This window comes from Haliotis asinina, chromosome 11 (assembly GCF_037392515.1).
Source record: "Haliotis asinina isolate JCU_RB_2024 chromosome 11, JCU_Hal_asi_v2, whole genome shotgun sequence".
NCBI lineage: Eukaryota > Metazoa > Mollusca > Gastropoda > Lepetellida > Haliotidae > Haliotis > Haliotis asinina.
The window spans coordinates 49,913,210-49,936,473 of record NC_090290.1 but is presented as its reverse complement, the minus strand read 5'-3'; the positions used below and the strand labels follow the sequence as shown (position 1 = coordinate 49,936,473).

The 23,264-nt window shown below is 40.4% G+C and overlaps 1 protein-coding gene across 1 annotated transcript in view; it reads left to right on the top strand.

The window, feature by feature from the left end:
- The first annotated feature begins 2,822 nt into the window (after positions 1–2,822).
- Positions 2,823–23,264, top strand: part of LOC137255669 (ATP-dependent RNA helicase DDX42-like) — a 39,233-nt gene continuing 18,791 nt past the window's right edge. The window contains exons 1-5 of the mRNA XM_067793148.1: positions 2,823–2,925; positions 6,590–6,810; positions 18,159–18,282; positions 19,774–19,853; positions 22,547–22,697. Coding sequence (XP_067649249.1) covers positions 2,905–2,925; positions 6,590–6,810; positions 18,159–18,282; positions 19,774–19,853; positions 22,547–22,697 — 597 coding nt within the window. The 5' untranslated portion in view covers positions 2,823–2,904. The remainder of the gene's footprint in view (positions 2,926–6,589; positions 6,811–18,158; positions 18,283–19,773; positions 19,854–22,546; positions 22,698–23,264) is intronic.

Sequence of the window (23,264 nt, the reverse complement as noted above, 5' to 3'; positions counted from 1 at the left end):
GCCTTTAGCAATATTTCGGCAATATGGGCTTCATACATTAACCCATGTAGGGAATCAAAACAGGGTTTTCGGCATTACGAGGGAACGCTTTAACTAAGCCAAGCTATCTACCCAATCATTATAAGAGATCCAGCTTCAGTGAGATGGTCTTCAACAACTTCAAATATTCATACGACTAGAGCTATATCGATGTCATAAACATTAAACAACAGCGGGCCTAGAACGGATCCTTGTGGTACACCAGACACTACTGGCTTTAATAATCATCCTTTGAATTCTATTTTCTAGATAACTTTAAAACCACTGCAAAAGCTATCCGAATATCAGATAATTCATTTTGTGCGCGATAGTTTTTTAATTAATAGAGACAGAGTGCGGCTGTTGCCAGTGACACTTTTATTAATTCAGAAAAGCCTTCACAATGTAGTGATACAAATATGCCGTTCGTCTGTGTTGTGTTAGATCATTAACTGGCGTAGCGAGGTAAAAGAAACGAATCTGTTCGGGAAAGGGCGGAAAGTCTGAGGCTAAACGAAAATTTAGTATCCATTTTTTATCACAAATAATTGAAAATATCAAGTGCAACTAAGTGAATGAATGAGACATATGAACAAAAATATCGAAAGGCATATACTATAATCTTAGCAAAGAGACTGAGCAGAAAAAATATAACACAAAAATGGTTTCCAAGGCAGTCATCATTCTCTGAAGACGTATTCGAAATGTAATGAAAGAATTGCAGTGTTGAAGGAATTTATTATACTTCACTATCGACATATGCTGTAAATGAAGGCATTCAACCTACGATTTCAAACACAACTGAGTCTCCATGACCTGATCAGACCGTTAAGGCAACGAGTGTGCAGCTGTTTAAGTTAAAGGTCACATGCAACCAAAACATCAAACATAATTAAAGCACAATTATCACCTATTCATGACATCTAATATACATTGCTGCTTGTTAAAAACGAATAAACAAAATAATAAGCGTACAATCGCGATTCAAAAGTGCAATATTTTGTACTTGGGCTTACTTCCCTCGAAACGAAGCCCTCGGGAGACCGAATCCAGTCATAGCGGGTGGCTCTGCACTCAAGGGTAACGACGACTTCCGATTGGCTGGTTCATTTGCTGATACGCTGAGGGCTTATTGTGTGTCTATACAGAAAGATGATCTGTTTGATGGCCTTTTATATGTATGGCTAGTCTGAAGAAAGTAAGATTCTTTATGGATAACAACTTCTTTTATTGTACTGGATGCATCGTTTCAGTATGGATTCATATACCGTTGTCAAACAAAATCATTTACACTAGAATAAGTTGTTATCCCTAGTGAATGTATATAGAGATGTTGGGTTTTGTAAATACACGTTCTCTGAATTTGAGTTCGATTAAATCAAAAATCATCTCAGCAGAGATGGTGAACTACTGCGTGACTGGAAAGTGTCATTCGTCCAAGTACAAAGCAGGACTTGAAAGAGTTTGCACCAGTTTCCGTCAGATCCAGTCATCCGATAAAAATGAATGTAGTTTGTTTGCAACCCACAGACATAAAAACTTGTCATGTGTACAAGTATCACACCTGCCTAATTACATAATGTGGCAGAGACTGGTCTCGGGTGCACGAGTCCTAAATCAATTTGTTTTGTTTATGGCGCATAGTCTGATAGGTGTTAAAGGGGCACTGATGCGGAGCAATTTCCGTGGACTGGTGTAAACTTCTGTTATTGTTTTTCTCCCGTGAGTACCCGGATGATATCCCAGATTTCGTGACTGGTTCGTGACCTCTGTCGCGCAGTCCGTATGCGCAATTGGGAGTTTAATTATAGACAGATCAACTAGGGTGAATTCATTTTTACAGAAAGAACACACGATCTGCTTATACTTATAATAAATTTCTAAAATAACAGCAACATTTATGCATTGTATAGATTGCAAATGTGGATCCTATTTCACACACATACACGATCTAGTGTGTGTTTTCTGTCATACAGATTCTGCTGAAAGCTACAACAAATAAATTAACACAAAATGCAAATAATGAATGTAAAACAGACTAATTTTACAGCAACAATGTCAGGCTACTACCTTGTTCAGGAAAGTATACATCAATATCCACATAAAAGAAATCGTATTCCATTCATCAGCTGGTAAATAATCCTGCTCTGTGTCGTGTGTCTTACAACAGTCTAATTTGCGAAAAGGTAACTCATCGTTTCACATCTGGTACCGGAAGTAATTAAGTTGGGCCCAGTCTCGGATATCGCGAGTAAGAGATCTTGGAAGCTGCTTAGTAATAGCAGGGAGCCTATATAGAGGTTGTAGAGTATCCCAAGTAATAGTTATACAGGACCTATACCGACTATGAGTTACGACTAATAGATAACGGTAATAGGCCATGCCATGAAAAATAAGAATCTCACTATGTTGCTTGAATGTGAAGCTGTCTAAAATGAAAAGAGAGAGAGAGAGAAAAAACACATGTAAAAACAAGATTTGGCAATGAACGTCAAACAGTTTCAGGTCGACAGTCGCCTTTTTAATATTATTCCGAAGGTAACATAGCAGACTAATGCTACAATCTCTGAATGTATAAACTAGTAGCGAAAAAACCCATTTTGATTGAAAAGGAGTCCCAAGGAAACAAAAGATCCGGAACCTCAAGAAATCTAGACTTCCTTCATTTTAACAAGGTTTTCGCACAGCTGAGAAGGCTTGGCTGTAGGCAAAGTAATGTGATTCTGGGACTGTGAGACCGACTGCAAAATTACCGTGTTTTCAAAACTCACAGCAACACCGTTACAGATCGCTACAGAAAACGGAGTTTATCCAAGGGAAGTAACTGTTATGCTTCGTCTCTTACAGATCTTTGTTGATGTGTGAGATTTGTGACTCTTTTCATCGATGGCTGATAAAATAAGCGGGGTATGATCACTTATATTTAACTTGCACCTCACACATCTAATAAATGACTGATTTAGTGTCAACGTTTGGTGTTATTATCGCCGAATCGATACCCTACACATTGACCACAAGTGCGACTCAAAATCCTAAGGAAAGCAATATTGCCATGCCTGTGGAAAAGACTAACACAATTTACAGAACACATCTCTTTTCAGCGATGTGCTTAGGCCTAATAGAATAACGCCGTTGATCTAGAGTAAGAGGAAAACAAAATGAAAAACTTGCGATTTGTGTTATAACAGAATGTGAAGTATACTGGCGTTTCCTATTCTCGCGGTACTTAGGAATATCAGCTGAAAAAATAATACAAACAGTTCTTATGTTTGAATGCTTATGAATGCTTGTTGATTTTAAATGAAGAGACTCCTCCTCAAACATGTGCATCTATCAACTGCTTGATCCACCAGGTGTATTAACACTCTTGAGCTTGGTGAAAAACAAGGTTGTCTTCCACTGACTTAATCCCAATCTCTTGACATACAGAAGAAGTAACATTTAAGTATAAAGAAGAAGAATCCTGTCGGAAAGGATGGGAAAAGGTCATGATTTTTCCTAGTTGGTGAAAACTCACAAGTATTCGTTAGACTGCAAAATTTTTATCGTTCACATGTATGTGCCACTTCTTAGTTACCGGTGAGTGATGTGAACAACCTCTAAGTATTGCGCATCAGCGATCTTGGCAGAAAACATTCTTACCGCAAGAACAGGAAACCCGCAAGAATAGGAGACAGACCAATACAGTGTGACCATGGGCTGTATTGCTGAAAATAATACATCCTAGGTCCAAAGCTCCTTCATTTATGGGAAAGGGATGTAATGCACACAACACCTGGGTGATTTCAGGGTGTGAAATTGTGATTTTTGCACCCTACATGGATTGAAAAATGACTGACCTCATATTCAGGGTGAGATACATGTGAAAAAAAATGTAGTACATAATTCAGTCATATCAGTTCATCTCCATGATCTACCAAGTACAAGACAATTTATTACCTAAAGTATGTTTTCACATTTTCTATATTGTTACTCTTAATAGCAAAATTCATAATATTTGAAAGTATGCTTGGAAACTGAGATCTGTACCCAGTCCATTATTTATCATGGTGCACTTTTCAGGTACAGGTTTGGTGAGTCAGCGTATCCATGCATGTAATTTATACTAGATCTGAAACGTAAGCGAGCAACACTCCGAACTAACTAGGTCTTGGGGAAAAAAACAACATGGTTGATGATATATGACACATACCCACTTTCTCAACTCGTATCCAAATACATGAGTCAATGCACATTGTAGTATTTGTGGGATTTTGTGTGTTACTTCTATATTTGCCTGAATGAACATGAATGGTAGTGCAGAATTATATTGTACTGTCTCTCTGAGTATCCTCAATGTTAATGACACTTTAATAAGTACATGACTTGTATCCCAAAGTTGTGAAACTTTACATAGTGACATATACAGGGTTTTGTATGTGACCTGTTTCTTGCCTTTCTTGTTTAGTGAGTTTCAGTGGGTAGAAGTGAACGTAGACGGCAGTTACTGTACTGTTTTGTACTAGCTCTCTTTAGAATCCTTAACTCAAAGGTTATTTTGAGTAATTACTAAAATAACTAACCACATAAAACTTTAGTATGATTAAAAGTGCAAGTGAAAATATGAAACATGAAAAAACATTGTTTAGGTATTTCATATCATTATACAGGGCTTGCTATTGATTGGAGGTGTTCCGATGAAATGAAATAATAGAAGATTGGTAGCAGTGACCAAGTGACCAAGCAATCGATGACATTTTCTCATTGTCAAACACAAACAATTTTTGAACAATTGCTTTAATCTTTGAAACGCTTGACAGTGGAACATATCTTCAAAGTTGTCAGGGTCTGGAAATTCCTAGAAAACTCACTTTGCAAACTGAAAAGTCATCACTGAATATATCTTGAAGACTCCATTAAGTTTATGTAGTATGTTGTATCATGTTATATATATCTGCAATAACAACATGAACTGGAAAATCTGAAAAATGATGCTAATCAGTTGTTTTTGATGATTGTTTGTTGGTAAGGAAGCAAACATCAATTGTGAGATTTCAACCAATTCCCAACACTAGTACTGATATAGATCATAGAGGTCAATAGTTGATTAACTTTTTAGTATTGATGACATTGATGTTAAAAATTCTTTGATGATGTTTCCAATCATGAAATATTTTGGTCATCCCTCACCCTATGTAATTGAGTATGATTTTGTGCTCCTTCAAGTGGTACCACGCATTTGACACCAGAAATAGGTCCCATGTAGGGAATCAAGCCATGGTCTTCAGCATGAAGAGCGGACACTTAATCCACGAGGCTACCCCACTGGGCTATATGGTGGCATCGACCCATGAGGGTCCAGGGTAGAATAGGCTTTAAGCAACCCATGCTTGCCAGAAAAGGCGACAATGCTTGATGTAAGAGGTGACTAATTGGATTGGGTGGTCAGGCTCGCTTACCTGGTTGACACATGTCATTGGTTCCCAATTGCACAGATTGATGCTCATGCTGTTGACCACTGGATTGTCCAGACTTGATTATTTACAGACTGCTTCCATATTGCTGGAACACTGTTGAGTGCAGTGTAAAACTAAATTCACTCACTCACTATATGATGTAGTCACTGTGATATCACTGCACATTAGGAATTGAAGAATTAATGTAAAAATGCCTGGCTCCGAGTTTAGTAAATATAGATGCAGAAGCTGTCATATTTCTTTTAGGTTTCTATGCCACATCTGGTTAAGGTATATTGTTCGTAGAAATCTGTTAATCACAGTAAAAGACAAAACTGTCAACACACTGATTGATTTCCTAATTCAGTAACTGTGTTTGTGGTTTTTCATTTTTATGGTGCTATAAATCTGACATTGAAAAGGGTTAGTAGAAGCAGCCACACACATAAACATACTAGCATGCATGTCACATTCTATAAATGTATACTTGGTTGATGAAGTCATTGTACTCCAGTTGCGGAGATGATCATTATGTCAGTGACCAGCTTGTCTGATCGAGACTCAGTTATTTAGCTGGGTTATTTCTGAGAGAAGCATTTAGCTGGGTTATTTCTGAGAGCAACGTTTAGCTGGGTTATTGCTGTGAGCATCATTTAGCTGGGTTATTGCTGAGAGCAACATTACACAACAACAACAACAACAACAACAACAACAACAACAACAACTATTGTAACAATAGTAATCTCTCATATCTCCTCACCTGTCTGTAGCCTTGAAATGCATTGTCATTACCTTGAAAATCAAACCAGTGAAGATTCGAGCCAAAACTGGTCTTCAGAAACCCATGCTTGTCATAAGATGTGAATGAGGGGGCCATGTGGTCAGACCCACTGATTTGGTTGACATGTAACATTATATCACAACTGCTTAGATCGATGCTCATGCTGTTGATTAAGGGTTAATTACAAATCGCTGCCATGTAGCTGAAATATCGCTGTGTGCAGTGTAAAACTAAACTGTCACTCACTCATGACCTTGAAAATGTCACAAAGGATGCACATTTTGTGTGTGAGATAATTTGTGCACCATGTCATTTACAGAGGAGAAACTGCTAATCTACAGTGAAATTGTTACAGGGCGGTGAAAGGATGTTTCACAAGGGTGGTGACGGCAGACCTAGAGGCTTTGGGTTTGGAGGATTTGCCCTAGGAAAGAAGGAAGATGGCGGACAGCCCAAGGCCCTCTCTGGGTTTGCCGGAGTGCCTGGAATGGCTGGAAACTCCAGTACCTACATGCCGGGTCGAACACTCGGATACCACATGAACCTGGGCAAGAAGAGGGTCAAGAGCGAAGAAGAGTAAGTGACCTTGGCATGGCCATGAGGGCTGCAGTGATTCGGTTTGATTCATCGAAAATCAAATGTGACACTTTAATTTAGATTTTCGACAACCATTATCATAATTTCCATTCAGTAGTTGAATTTAAATTAAATTATTTAAATTATTTGCACACAGACAGAACTTAGTTTGACTCCCAATTTGAGAAGTTTTGGCCAATGAAATAAGGCGAAACATGATTGGTTAAGACAGGGCTATTTATCCAGTGAGAATTGTTGTTAGTAGACTTTACCAAGTTGACGATGGATTCATACTTAAAAAGCCAACTCAGAGCGTTAAATGAAATCTGATGTTTTTACTGATATAACTAAATCGAAAATCAAATTGAATCGAGGTCTGGGTGAATCATTGCAGCCCTAATGGCCATTCTTGATAATTGTCTGAACAATCCATTGAAATGCCTTTGAATTGTTGTATTCAGTATTTTTTAACTGATTCAGTAGTGTTGTTATTATTATGATTAATATTCAGGGCACAGATGACCCTGTCAGTCATGCTGCATTTTTTTGTGCTTGTGTCCCTGTCCAAAATGGTCTTAGTTTTAAGTCATCATAACTCCATTGTAACTCCTATACTTTAACATAGACTTAGATCTAGTTGTTAAACAAGGGTTGTTTTGCACTTTGGCACTAGGGGTGAAACAGTATGCTCTTACCACAGTACGGTACATGTTGAGGTCTCTAGGCTTTGGTTTATGAGGTATGATCATAACACAGAAAACTGACAAGACTTAAACCTTACAGAACACCTAGATTTCGACAAAATGATACCTTATCTAGACATTTTAGAAAAGATTATTAAAATGGCAGTGCAAAAATCGAAAATGCAGTGGTGAGGGGTCAGCCAGAAATTTCATTTTTGTTCAGTATGGGTATATTTGTACATGTAATTACTGAAAAACGTCACTCATGAGGGATGTTCAATTTGCGAATATGAGCTGAAATCTTTATCTTCTACTGTCAGTGTGTGCAGTTATTGAGAGAACCATGTGGTACAACAATGTATATGAGAGAGTTCAGTTCAGCTCGTAGGTAACCATGTCAGCTCTTCAACTGGATTATTTCTTCAGTTTCGACGGATTGGACAGCTTCCACTGTCTCAAATTACGAAATACCAAACCGAGGGCAAAACACTGATGTTCTTGTAATTAAGGGTGGTAATGACTTTCAGATTGCTAGTATATTCAGGTACAGTGGCACATGTAAAATAACTGATTTTCGAGTCGGTTTTAAATAAGCAACATAATGAACATTGGAAACTCAACTTGAGTCTTGTACAGCGTGATATACAAATTTGTTTGACTGACAGGAAAAAACCCCAGTGGACTGGGACTTTAGGCAATGGATTATTTCCATTCCTGTGTAATACTCTGGCATACGGTTAAATCCTAAACTGCAGTCTGATTTTGTTTCTGCATGTGCTTTTGGGTTTGGGTTTGAATCTCTATTGGTCCTGGATGCTGTTGTATGAAGCTATAAAAGTGTTAAAATCATCATAAGTTCTATATTTTACACAGAGTTATGACGGTCAGAGGTCTAGAGTTGTTTTGTACAAGGGCACCCTGATCACATTTCAACATGTCCTCATGGGCTTCACAAAAGTAAAACATCTCAGACTTTCTGACCAGTCTAAGTAAACTTAGCCCCAGTGTTATTTGTTACACTCCTACACTGGGCCTAACAAAACCTAGTAGGAGGTCGCGTCAGGTAACCTTTGAGCGACCTCCAATCAAATGCGAGACGGCTAAACGGATTGAACCAGTCAGACAAGGGCTACTGTTTAGGGTTTGGTGGGACTTACATGATACACCAATCACTGATCTGTCAAGAACCAAGAACCAAAAAATAACGCTGATATTTGATCTGCAGTATATACGCTTTTTGGTTTCTCTTGACATAGTTAGAATTAGGTAATATTTCCACAAGCTGACATCCATGAATATTGCCCCAAACTCTATTTTCAGCGACTGTTATGTTGAGCTCCATGTGCGTCACCCGGAAGTGGTCGTAGGGAAAATAGCATTCAGAATTGTTCGGGTACAAACCTTTGCGTGGTTAAAAGTTCAAAAGGTATTTGAGAATGTCCACTTTTGTGATTTGGTAAGCTGTGTTCTGAATGGTCAATCTCAAAGGTTATCTGACGCGACCTCCTACTAGGTTTTGACAGACCTTGTGTAGGAGTGTAAGGAATAACACAGGGACTAAGTTTACTTAGACACTTGCTTTCTGCCAAGATTAAACTGAATACTGTTCAGATGTGGAAATACCAACATCAGCAACTTTTAATGAATGCTTGCAAACACCTCAGAGAAATTCTATTCATCACAAGTCACCCTTCAGGGGTGGAAATGACTTTGAAATAGCTAGTGTACTCCGCTAAAGTGACACATGTAAGATCACTCACCCTGATAATGTTTCCACCATACAGACTGATTTTCTTGTTCATTTTGTAATAAACATTTAACAACCTAATTAACATTATAACATCAACTGGACATCAGCTTGATATACAATTTTGCTTGCCTGACCAAAAACAATGGACTGGAACGTCAGACAAAGGATTGTTTCCATCTCTGCTGATCAAAGCATGGTAAACCCTTATCACTCATGGGAGCTGTCACAATCATCATCTCATTGCAGCTTTTGTCACCTTTTACCAAACTGTTACATGAGAGAACATTGGTCTCTGTATAAATACTGACTTGTGTAACAGGAAATACCATGGAAATTTAAGACCAGTCAGTCAACTACAAACTCACGAAATGAACAAAAATTTTGTCATCCTTTCTTTTCAACAATTTGCGCAGACATCAATATGAGGGGCGGTTGGGTAGTCCAGTGGTTAAAGTGATTGCTCTTCATGCTGAAAACACAGGTTTGATTTTCCACATGAGTACAGTGGGTGAAGCCCGTTTCTGATGTACCCCATCATGAGAAAAAATCTCTAGACTATTTTCACATAAACCAAAGCATACCAGGAACTATTCTGTGAATATTTATACCAATTTTTTGTTTTAAAATTGCGTGCTCAATCATTTCTTTTTGCAAACTCTGTGTTGTTGGAGTCAAACAGCTGTTATCTGTTAACGTGACAGTGACACCATTCTGGTATAACTAACAAGAGTTGTAATGCGAACTGCACCTGATAATTAAATGCATAGAGTTTTTTTTGTACATCTGAGTCACAAAGTCAGGGTTGTAGAGAGTAAACGACTGTCACCAGGGTTTTGTAGGTGATGATTTATGTCTTAGGCAAGGGAGGGGTTAGTGGACATGCCAACCACTACAATTTTTTTGGGATTACTCCCATTTTTATGGAGTTATTCTGATTTTGATGGAGTTACTCTGATTTTCAAATGCAAAATCTACTCTCTGATTTGTCTTCAACACACTCCGATTTATTACCAAAATACTGAAACTTATTTTGTGGTATACAGTTTTGTAAGTCATCTGTTATTTGTTTGAGTCAACACCAGTAAAAGCATCAGAAGCTTTGGATCTTTTGGGTCTTGATGGTGTATAATATTGCATGTTATTCATGACAAAGCTTATTGAAGTTTTTCCACATACATGTTACAACCCACACTCATTCCTTATGGTGCTCAGGCCTGGCTTTCAAAAATACTCAACTTTCAATAGATTCAGGTTTGGCATCTATGTAGAAGCCCAGTGGTTAAGGCGTCATGCTTCAGACCCGGGTTCAGTTCCCCACATGGATGCAGTGTGTGAAACCCATTTCTGGTGTCCCCCACCATGATATTTCTGGATTATTGCTGAAAACGGTGTTAAAACCATCTTCACTCACTTATAAGGACATGTGACTTTGGTGATTTTTGTTGTACTGCTGTGTCAATGTCTGAAAGTCTCAATGAAATCAGATTTAATTCTTGTTAAAACTAATCTAGTATCTACGGACACCCCACAACTAGTCTGTTCATAATGACATTTCATGCAACCTATCAGCATGTTGCTGACCAAATCTATTCAGTGAGAGCTGGAATGTGTTTTCTTATGATGCAATGCTTAATGGTTAAAGGTCACATGCAACATAAAACACAACTTTGCAGATTCTGGTACCTTCCGGTATGCACTTACCGAAACAAATCATAAAAAATGCCAATTCAACCTATAAAGTTGAAAAAAACGCGATTAAAAAAAAGCCCGCGAAATCGGAGTTCAAACGTTTCACTAAATTTCCCCCAGCACTGGGGGGAATGCTGGTTTCAACAGCTGTGCTGCGCTGCATCCATAATGCATGCGCAGTGAATAGGTTCGCGCAGCTTTAAACAGTATGCATGCCCAGCGTTTGAGGTCGTGAGCAGTAGTCTAACCTTGGTTGTGTACACAAACAAGTAAATAATCTACTCGTTAAGTTAAAAAAACTTGTTGATTGTGGTGAGCAGTCTCTGTCACAGAGAAAGCTCAGTGTCTGGTTTATTCACACCTATATGTCTGCCTGCCTGTCTGCTAAAGACAGCATGCAGTACACAACGTCAATCATTGACCACGTGCAAATTGAACTTAACACCTATCAGACTATACGACATAAAGAAAATAAGTTCATTTATGACTTGTGCACCCGAGTCCCGTCTCTGCCACATTATGTAATTAGGCATGTGTGTGATACACATGACATGTTTTTATGTCTGTGGGTTGCAAACAAACTACATTCACTTTTTTCGGATGACTGGATCTGACGGAAACTGGTGCAAACTCTTGTCAGTTTCCAGTCCTGCTTTGTACTTGGACGAATGACAGATTCCAGCCACTCAGTAGTTTACCATCTCTACTGACATGATTTTTGATTGGATCGAGCGCAAATTCAGAGAACATGTATTTTCAAAACCAAACATCTCTATATATATTCTTCATGGATAATGACTTCTTTTAGTGTGTATGATTTTGTTTGACAACAGTGTATGAATCCATACTGAAACGACGCATCAAGTACACAAAAAGAAGTTGTTATCCATAAAGAATCTTACTTTCTTGTGACTCGCTATACTTCTAAAATGCCCATCAAACAGATCATCTTTCTGTACACACAATGAACCCTCAGCATATCAGCAAATGAAACGGCCAATCAGAATCCGCCGTCACACTTGAGTGCACATCCACCCGCTATGACTGGGTTCGGTCTCCCAAGGACTTCGTTTCGGGGGAAGTAAGCCCAAGCACAAAATATTGCACTTTTGAATCTCGATTTTACGCTTATAATTTTGTTTATTTGTTATTTTAAAAGCAGCAATGTATATTATATGTCATGAATAAGTGAGTGAGTGAGTGAGTTTAGTTTTACGCCGCACTCAGCAATATTACAGCTATATGGCGGCGGTCTGTAAATAATCGAGTCTGGACCAGACAATCCAGTGATCAACAACATGAGCATCGATCTGCGCAATTGGGAACCGATGACACGCGTCAACCAAGTCAGCGAGCCTGACCACCCGATCCCGTTAGTCGCCTCTTACGACAAGCTGATTCGCCTTTTATGGCAAGCATGGGTTGCTGAAGGCCTATTCTACCCCGGGACCTTCACGGGTCCATGAATAAGTGATAAATGTGTTTTAATTATGTTTGATATTTTGGTTACATGTGACCTTTAACATGTGCTTTTCCAAATGACAGTTACAGAGCTCCAGATACGGTGCGTATTTGCGTATTTTACTCAATAGAAATCACATTTACATCATTAATTACAAATCTGTGAGTACAAAAAACGTGTAAGAATCAATTAAAACCCAGCTGGTCTATAATACTTTGCTTTACTCTGGTTTACTTTGCTTTATTATAATACTTTACTCAAATGACTAAACTGGTTTGCGTATGATTCGTCGTGGCGCACAAACTCTAAAACAGCATTAGCTGATGGTAAGAGATGCTTATATAAACATACACTGTTGTAGCCAAAGCCTTTGTCCGCGGTTACTCTAGTTGTCACATGACTTCCATGTTCAGTATTTAGAAATGGCTGTCAAATGTTTGTCAATATGACAATTACTAAGAACATTTAATCCACTGAGATGTATTTGTATCTACATATTTGGAAGAGGTAAGTACCCAAATTACATATTTAGAGGAGTTGAGTACCCAATAAGGATAAGAAACTGTGTAAAAGTACTCAATTCTTTTTACTACTGGGAGTATACAAAATGCTAGTTACTCCTCGTGAAATGCAATTACTCATACACAAACAGACATGGGAGTAAATACCCAAATTCTTGAAAAATTATTTAGAGCTCTGCAGTAATAGGCGGTATGACTTACCGGGCATGATTTAGTGTTTTGTTACTTACACTGGTGCAACCCAATGTTATACAGTGCAAGCTAGTTATTAGTCTAACTTGCACCAGGTGCTAGTCAGTTTTTGAGTGGGTGAAATTCTAAATGAAATAATTCAAAAGCGTATTTCTTGCATTACACATCACGCACATTGCAATACGTATATCTGAAATCTGGTGCAGGTAGGTTTTCATCTTAGGTTGCTTCTGGTGCAGGTAGGTTTTCATCTTAGGTTGCTTCTGGTGCAGGTAGGTTTTCATCTTAGGTTGTTTCTGGTGCAGGTAGGTTTTCATCTTAGGTTGCTTCTGGTGCGGCTAGGTTTTCATCTTAGGTTGCTTCTGGTGCAGGTAGGTTTTCATCTTAGGTTGCGTCTGGTGCAGGTAGGTTTTCATCTTAGGTTGCTTCTGGTGCGGCTAGGTTTTCATCTTAGGTTGCTTCTGGTGCGGCTAGGTTTTCATCTTAGGTTGTTTCTGGTGCGGCTAGGTTTTCATCTTAGGTTGCTTCTGGTGCAGGTAGGTTTTCATCTTAGGTTGCTTCTGGTGCAGGTAGGTTTTCATCTTAGGTTGCTTCTGGTGCAGGTAGGTTTTCATCTTAGGTTGCTTCTGGTGCGGCTAGGTTTTCATCTTAGGTTGCTTCTGGTGCAGGTAGGTTTTCATCTTAGGTTGCTTCTGGTGCAGGTAGGTTTTCATCTTAGGTTGCTTCTGGTGCAGGTAGGTTTTCATCTTAGGTTGCTTCTGGTGCAGCTAGGTTTTCATCTTAGGTTGCTTCTGGTGCGGCTAGGTTTTCATCTTAGGTTGTTTCTGGTGCGGCTAGGTTTTCATCTTAGGTTGCTTCTGGTGCAGGTAGGTTTTCATCTTAGGTTGCTTCTGGTGCGGCTAGGTTTTCATCTTAGGTTGCTTCTGGTGCAGGTAGGTTTTCATCTTAGGTTGCTTCTGGTGCAGGTAGGTTTTCATCTTAGGTTGCTTCTGGTGCAGGTAGGTTTTCATCTTAGGTTGCTTCTGGTGCAGGTAGGTTTTCATCTTAGGTTGCTTCTGGTGCAGGTAGGTCTTCATCTTAGGTTGCTTCTGGTGCAGGTAGGTTTTCATCTTAGGTTGCTTCTGGTGCGGCTAGGTTTTCATCTTAGGTTGCTTCTGGTGCAGGTAGGTTTTCATCTTAGGTTGCTTCTGGTGCGGCTAGGTTTTCATCTTAGGTTGCTTCTGGTGCGGCTAGGTTTTCATCTTAGGTTGCTTCTGGTGCAGGTAGGTTTTCATCTTAGGTTGCTTCTGGTGCGGCTAGGTTTTCATCTTAGGTTGCTTCTGGTGCGGCTAGGTTTTCATCTTAGGTTGCTTCTGGTGCAGGTAGGTTTTCATCTTAGTTTGCTTCTGGTGCAGGTAGGTTTACATCTTAGGTTGCTTCTGGTGCAGGTAGGTTTTCATCTTAGGTTGCTTCTGGTGCAGGTAGGTTTTCATCTTAGGTTGCTTCTGGTGCAGGTAGGTTTTCATCTTAGGTTGCTTCTGGTGCGGCTAGGTTTTCATCTTAGGTTGCTTCTGGTGCGGCTAGGTTTTCATCTTAGGTTGCTTCTGGTGCAGGTAGGTTTACATCTTAGGTTGCTTCTGGTGCGGCTAGGTTTTCATCTTAGGTTGCTTCTGGTGCGGCTAGGTTTTCATCTTAGGTTGCTTCTGGTGCGGCTAGGTTTTCATCTTAGTTTGCTTCTGGTGCAGGTAGGTTTACATCTTAGGTTGCTTCTGGTGCGGCTAGGTTTTCATCTTAGGTTGCTTCTGGTGCGGCTAGGTTTTCATCTTAGGTTGCTTCTGGTGCGGCTAGGTTTTCATCTTAGGTTGCTTCTGGTGCGGCTAGGTTTTCATCTTAGGTTGCTTCTGGTGCAGGTAGGTTTTCATCTTAGGTTGCTTCTGGTGCGGCTAGGTTTTCATCTTAGGTTGCTTCTGGTGCGGCTAGGTTTTCATCTTAGGTTGCTTCTGGTGCGGCTAGGTTTTCATCTTAGGTTGCTTCTGGTGCGGCTAGGTTTTCATCTTAGGTTGCTTCTGGTGCAGGTAGGTTTACATCTTAGGTTGCTTCTGGTGCGGCTAGGTTTTCATCTTAGGTTGCTTCTGGTGCAGGTAGGTTTTCATCTTAGGTTGCTTCTGGTGCAGGTAGGTTTTCATCTTAGGTTGCTTCTGGTGCGGCTAGGTTTTCATCTTAGTTTGCTTCTGGTGCAGGTAGGTTTTCATCTTAGGTTGCTTCTGGTGCGGCTAGGTTTTCATCTTAGGTTGCTTCTGGTGCGGCTAGGTTTTCATCTTAGGTTGCTTCTGGTGCGGCTAGGTTTTCATCTTAGGTTGCTTCTGGTGCGGCTAGGTTTTCATCTTAGGTTGCTTCTGGTGCGGCTAGGTTTTCATCTTAGTTTGCTTCTGGTGCGGCTAGGTTTTCATCTTAGGTTGCTTCTGGTGCAGGTAGGTTTACATCTTAGGTTGCTTCTGGTGCGGCTAGGTTTTCATCTTAGGTTGCTTCTGGTGCGGCTAGGTTTTCATCTTAGGTTGCTTCTGGTGCGGCTAGGTTTTCATCTTAGTTTGCTTCTGGTGCAGGTAGGTTTTCATCTTAGTTTGCTCCTGGTGCAGGTAGGTTTTCATCTTAGTTTGCTTCTGGTGCAGGTAGGTTTTCATCTTAGGTTGCTTCTGGTGCGGCTAGGTTTTCATCTTAGGTTGCTTCTGGTGCGGCTAGGTTTTCATCTTAGGTTGCTTCTGGTGCAGCTAGGTTTTCATCTTAGGTTGCTTCTGGTGCAGGTAGGTTTTCATCTTAGGTTGCTTCTGGTGCGGCTAGGTTTTCATCTTAGGTTGCTTCTGGTGCAGGTAGGTTTTCATCTTAGGTTGCTTCTGGTGCGGCTAGGTTTTCATCTTAGTTTGCTTCTGGTGCAGGTAGGTTTTCATCTTAGTTTGCTTCTGGTGCAAGTAGGTTTTCATCTTAGGTTGCTTCTGGTGCGGGTAGGTTTTCATCTTAGGTTGCTTCTGGTGCAGGTAGGTTTTCATCTTAGGTTGCTTCTGGTGCGGCTAGGTTTTCATCTTAGGTTGCTTCTGGTGCAGGTAGGTTTTCATCTTAGGTTGCTTCTGGTGCGGCTAGGTTTTCATCTTAGGTTGCTTCTGGTGCGGCTAGGTTTTCATCTTAGGTTGCTTCTGGTGCGGCTAGGTTTTCATCTTAGTTTGCTTCTGGTGCAGGTAGGTTTACATCTTAGGTTGCTTCTGGTGCAGGTAGGTTTTCATCTTAGGTTGCTTCTGGTGCAGGTAGGTTTTCATCTTAGGTTGCTTCTGGTGCGGCTAGGTTTTCATCTTAGGTTGCTTCTGGTGCAGGTAGGTTTTAATCTTAGGTTGCTTCTGGTGTGGCTAGGTTTTCATCTTAGGTTGCTTCTGGTGCAGGTAGGTTTTCATCTTAGGTTGCTTCTGGTGCAGGTAGGTTTTCATCTTAGGTTGCTTCTGGTGCGGCTAGGTTTTCATCTTAGGTTGCTTCTGGTGCGGCTAGGTTTTCATCTTAGGTTGCTTCTGGTGCGGCTTGGTTTTCATCTTAGGTTGCTTCTGGTGCGGCTAGGTTTTCATCTTAGGTTGCTTCTGGTGCAGGTAGGTTTTCATCTTAGGTTGCTTCTGGTGCAGGTAGGTTTTCATCTTAGGTTGCTTCTGGTGCAGGTAGGTTTTCATCTTAGGTTGCTTCTGGTGCGGGTAGGTTTTCATCTTAGGTTGCTTCTGGTGCAGGTAGGTTTTCATCTTAGTTTGCTTCTGGTGCAGGTAGGTTTTCATCTTAGGTTGCTTCTGGTGCAGGTAGGTTTTCATCTTAGGTTGCTTCTGGTGCAGGTAGGTTTTCATCTTAGGTTGCTTCTGGTGCGGCTAGGTTTTCATCTTAGGTTGCTTCTGGTGCAGGTAGGTTTTCATCTTAGTTTGCTTCTGGTGCAGGTAGGTTTTCATCTTAGGTTGCTTCTGGTGCGGCTAGGTTTTCATCTTAGGTTGCTTCTGGTGCGGCTAGGTTTTCATCTTAGGTTGCTTCTGGTGCGGCTAGGTTTTCATCTTAGGTTGCTTCTGGTGCAGGTAGGTTTTCATCTTAGGTTGCTTCTGGTGCGGCTAGGTTTTCATCTTAGGTTGCTTCTGGTGCGGCTAGGTTTTCATCTTAGGTTGCTTCTGGTGCAGGTAGGTTTTCATCTTAGTTTGCTTCTGGTGCAGGTAGGTTTTCATCTTAGGTTGCTTCTGGTGCAGGTAGGTTTTCATCTTAGGTTGCTTCTGGTGCAGGTAGGTTTTCATCTTAGGTTGCTTCTGGTGCAGGTAGGTTTTCATCTTAGGTTGCTTCTGGTGCAGGTAGGTTTTCATCTTAGGTTGCTTCTGGTGCAGGTAGGTTTTCATCTTAGGTTGCTTCTGGTGCAGGTAGGTTTTCATCTTAGGTTGCTTCTGGTGCAGGTAGGTTTTCATCTTAGGTTGTTTCTGGTGTGACTAGGTTTTCATCTTAGGTTGCTTCTGGTGCAAGTAGGTTAACATCTCTTAATCAACCATGCAATATCTGCTATCACACTCCCTAGTATTTTGTCAGGTGTAAAATTTAGAATATATTTTATCTATTCAATATTTTTCAAAGTGAGCTCTGGAATGGATGTTGCCAGTTTCATGCTAGTTCCATGAAGCTTGTGAGAACTGTTTCTGACAGGCCATTGTCTTCTTCTTGCTAGTCATTATATTTGTCATGAATGGTTGTCCTGATCAGTAATACACTGTCTTCTGATCTTTGTGTGCCAGTAGTGAGCACTGAGATTTGTTTTGGGACTGACTTGTAACTTGTGTCAGCTAAATCTTCGACGTGATGAGTGAGTACTGTAACCACTGGGCTACCTAGCTGCCCCACATATCACAAGATCAAAGCCTTTGGGTTGATAATGTTTACTTTTGTTTTAGATACATCAGCCAATACTATTCCAGATAATGCAACTAATTTCATTTGAAACAATACCAAAGTTCCTGCTGTGTTAGATGAAAAATATTCTGGGAGTGACTGACATTTGGTGATGTGATTGTGTCATGTTGCAGGTATTTTGATGATGATGAAGAGGAGTCTGGTTTGGACTACCAGCCGGCCCCTGGGAGCCCCGGCACCAACCGCAACGACAGTGACAGTGATGACCCCCTGGATGCCTTCATGGCTGGATTGGAGGTAGGTTTCCATCTGTCATCCAGGGCTTGATTTGCTGTTCACCCTTTTGCTTGTAGGTTTACCAGAATGATGACTGTCTGAGACCTGCGGTGCTTCAGGCTCTGACAAACTGACATTTCTTCATATTACTGGAATATTGTTCAGAGTTTCATAGGACCCAACTTTGACTCTGAATAGTAACAAATAATCCCATTTAAACTGAACATATAAACCTAAAGTGTGCTTCTCACTACATATTAGGTCATCTCTTTGTTTTCCCAGAATAACCACATTTGAGGTTTTTGTTTTGGAGGGACAGGTTTTACTTTTCGCTAGAAAGACCTCTTCCCAGGTTTTGCTTTTCGTTAGTTAGACCGCCTCCCAGGTTTTACTTTTCCTAACTTTATATGAACATCAACATTCAAATGATACATGAATGTTTGAAATCAGTTGAAAAATATACTTCAAGATTAAATTCACAACACAAATTTTTTCCGAAGCAGGATTGGAACCGCTAATGTCACATCCATAGGCAGACGCTCTACCACACGGCCACAGGGCCAATGAAAGTGGAGAGGTTAAATTATCTATTCATAGTTGCTTCCATCAAATTGATTTTACATGCACTTCAGTTATCGTTATGTAACTTCATTAAATGATCATCTACATTGTAATTACCTATCATTGACGGTATATATCCTGGAGAAAACACTTCTCCTCGGTTTTGATAGACACTGTAAAACATTGGTGTCGGGAAATCCCTCAGGGCTCCACCCCTCGGGAGGTCCCTCCCCTTTCGGTTTTACATTGTCTACCAAAACCTCGGAGACGTGTTTTCTCCTATACATAGTTACTGTCATTAAGTTGATTTTACACATGTTTTAGTTATTTCTATGTAGCTTCATTAAAGGATCATCTGCATTATATAATTATCCATCATGGACGATATATATGTTAGAGAAAACACTTCTCGGTTTATCCGCCCCTCGTGATTTCCCTCCCCCTTCAGTTTTACATTGTCTACCAAAACCTCGGAGGCATATTTTCTCCTGTACATCCGGTTCTGGGCTTGTCTCTAGCAACAAGGTGCTTCTAGCCTCCCATGTTGCACTTGATACAAATAGCTGTACACACTGTAGCAGACTTTCCTCCACAGACTAACATTCCTTGATATATTATGAAGATGGATCACAGTGTTGTAGGCCCTAACCTAACACCCACAGCAACAGGCTTCTTCTGCCTCCCATGATGCTTCTGATGCAGACAGCTATACGGATCTTTGACTGAGATCCCCAAACAAGATCGCCCACAGACCCAGTGACTGAGGTCCCAACTTGTATCCATTACCACTCATTGAGTTTAAATCTCCTGCCAGGTCCAGCTACAGGTATCACCGTCCCAAACTAAAATAACGTGTGGGCTGATTGTACTTTAAACCATCCTCCTGCATGAGGAGGAGACATTAAATATTATATTATCATATTAAATATGATATCTATTTTGCATCCACAGAACAGCCTGGCATCCGGTCAACCAGCAGGTGCCAGTGTCAGTACAGGCATGAAGGAAGATAAGAAGAAAGGAGATAAAAAGTGAGCAAAATTTCCTTTTGGAACAATGAACTGCACTTAATATCTACCCTGCAGAATCAGCAATATATACTCAGCAATATAAGATCAGCAATATATGATCAGCAAAATAAGATCCTCAATATATAAGATCAGCAGCATAAGAATCAGCAGCAGAATGCCCAAGATTGCCAGAGTGCCAGAATTGATCACTGAAATTTGTGAGATATAATGCCAAGCGGAGTACAAAGCCAGTGCTAACATCTCAGAGTAATCGTTGAAATTATCTGGTCATTAGGGCTGCAACGAATACATTATGTGGCAAATATGTGATACATGTCACGGATATTGGGTGCTGAATAAGAAAAGTTATTCACGAATGAAACGTTGTTAGTAATTGATACACAATATGGAACGTCCATGTTGACAGAGTTACCTTGTCACAGCAATAACAATTCATCTCGTGACACTCAAGTTTGGTAGGTAATAGTTATTGTATACCAACATGGCAAATGGCAAACTAGCATGACTTGCATTACCGCAAGGGTAATACATGTTCAATTCTTGCATATCTCACTTTGAACATAAGGGCTCAAGAAAAGCATTCTCCCTTAAAAAATGGTTAGTATTTGTTAATGTTTCTGGTGACCACATATAACAAATTAAATTCATGAAGGGCCTCATAACAATTCTCTGTATATGCAGGAATACCGGTCATATTGCCAAATGCCTTTTGTCATTTCGTCAGATTTGGTGCACTAGCTGCTGTGATTAACTTCATTAAGGTTCAGGTAGTTGTTTAATCCTTCTTTAACCTGATTAAGAGTTAATCTTTTGGAATTATTTCACTGTAGATTCAGGAAAGTCATTGCTCCTTGTGAACTGATGTTTTTCAAAATGAGTGCCATGGCTCAAACTGATGGAGGAAACACATGATGGAGGAAACACATTACTCTCTCAAATTAAGTATTTTTGTCACATTTCCCCCCCAAAAGTAATCATTTCTTTTGTGCATAAATTATGGAAATACTTCCTTCCTTATCATTTTTAACAAACAAATGTCTGTGACTTCATTAAGCCATAAGGCATTCCATCTTGTCAATATAGTGCTATTTGCTTTGCCATGTTCATTCAGTGCACAAAAAATATGAATGCTGTATATTTTTTAATTAATATATGTACAAACTCATGTACTTGAAACAAGTATACTAATCTCTCTACACTACACTGATTTTCTATTAAATAAACATATACTCATGCATGATGTGGTGTTGACAGACTGGAATGGATTAATTTGTCTTTGACCCATGCTTGCCATGAAAGGTGACTATGCTTGTTGTAAGAGGCGACTAACAGGATCGGGTGGTCAGACTTGCTGACTTGGTTGACACATGTCATCATTTCCCAATCGTACAGATTGATGCTCATGTTGTTGATCATTGGATTGTCTGGTCCAGACTTGATTATTTATAGACCGCCACTATATAGCTGGAATATTGCTGATTGCGGTGTAAAAGTAAACTCACTCACTTACCCTTTGTCACTGTTCAACCAAGGCGTGATTCCCTATATGGATACAGTGTAGGAAGCTCATTCCTGGATTCCCCTGTCATGATATTACTGGAACACTGCTCAAATCTCACTCACTCACCCTTTGTCACTGTTCAACCAAGGCGTGATTCCCTATATGGATACAGTGTAGGAAGCTCATTCCTGGATTCCCCTGTCATGATATTACTGGAACACTGCTCAAATCTCACTCACTTATTCACTTCCTGAGCACACTGGGCCAGAGTAGACTGTACCATTAGTGCTTGGACACAATAGCTTCATTCAGTGCTCATGCTGTACAGGTCCTCTTTGTATGCAGTGTGGAGCCATGCTATATATAGGTCCTCCTTATGCTCAGTGTGGAGCCACACTGTATAGGTCCTCCTTATACCCAGTGCTGAGCCAGACCGGTCCTCCTTACTCAGTGTGGAGCCACACTGTATAGGTCCTCCTTATACCCAGTGCTGAGCCAGACTTAGGTCCTCCTTACTCAATGTGGAGCCACACTATATAGGTCCTCCTTATACCCAGTGCTGAGCCAGACCGGTCCTCCTTACTCAGTGTGGAGCCACACTGTATAGGTCCTCCTTATACCCAGTGCTGAGCCAGACTTAGGTCCTCCTTACTCAATGTGGAGCCACACTATATAGGTCCTCCTTATATCCAGTGGGGAGCCAGACAGGTCCTCCTTACTCAGTGTGGAGCCATACTGTATAGGTCCTCCTTATACCCAGTACTGAGCCAGACTTAGGTCCTCCTTACTCAATGTGAAGCCACACTGTATAGGTCCTCCTTATAGCCAGTGCTGAGCCAGACTTAAGTCCTCCTTACTCAATGTGAAGCCACACTGTATAGGTCCTCCTTATAGCCAGTGTGGAGCCATGCTGTATAGGTTCTCCTTATAGCCAGTGTGGAGCCACACTGTATAGGTCCTCCTTACTCAATGTGGAGCCACACTGTACAGGTCCTCCTTATACCCAGTGCTGAGCCAGACTTAGGTCCTCCTTACTCAATGTGGAGCCACACTGTATAGGTCCTCCTTATACCCAGTGGGGAGCCAGATAAGTATACATAAATGTGACATTGTTTCTGTTTTTCAACCCAAGGTAGATCCTTACAGGACAAAGAGTATGAATGAATGAATATCTGTTGGTGTTGTTTGCCAGGGGTGTGCGTGATGACATTGACCAGGAGGACGAGATGGAGTCCTACTTCCGCTACATGGAGGAAAACCCCATGGCTGGTGTCGTAGTCGATGAAGATGATGGCATCGAGTATGATGAAGACGGTAACGTCATCCTCCCAGAGCGAAATAAGGTGAGTGACAGTTTTGGGTCCTATTTCGCAAAGCTCTCATAGTGCTAGGAGTATCGTAAGTCGTTTATGCAGTATAGGAAGTATGGTTGCTACTAGAAAAGTTCCAAGGTCCTAAACTTATGACAGCTTTGTGAAACGGAGCCCTACACTACGTGTCTCGAAACCATCGTAGCACTACAACTGTCATGAGTCTATTTTAGGAGATGTGAATGCTACAAGAAAAGTTACGAGATCTTAGGCTTAGTAGTATAAGTAATAGCGGTTCACACTCACATGATCGATAAAGTCTGCGCCGGCTGAGAGCTGGTTACACAGTGACATACAATTAAAGAATTAGATAAGAGGTTGTCGACACAGACTGTTAACTGAAATTAAGCATGATCGTAGAAACAACAATTTGTATAAATGAGACACCAAGGATTAATTTCTTTTTATCAAAACTACTTAAAGTAATATTATTGGATGTTTTTAACCGAATATTTCCTGTTCAGTTTCAAAGACAAATATATCTTAATCTAAGCTTACAATACAATGCCTAGCATAGCAGCATGGTTAATCCACATATGT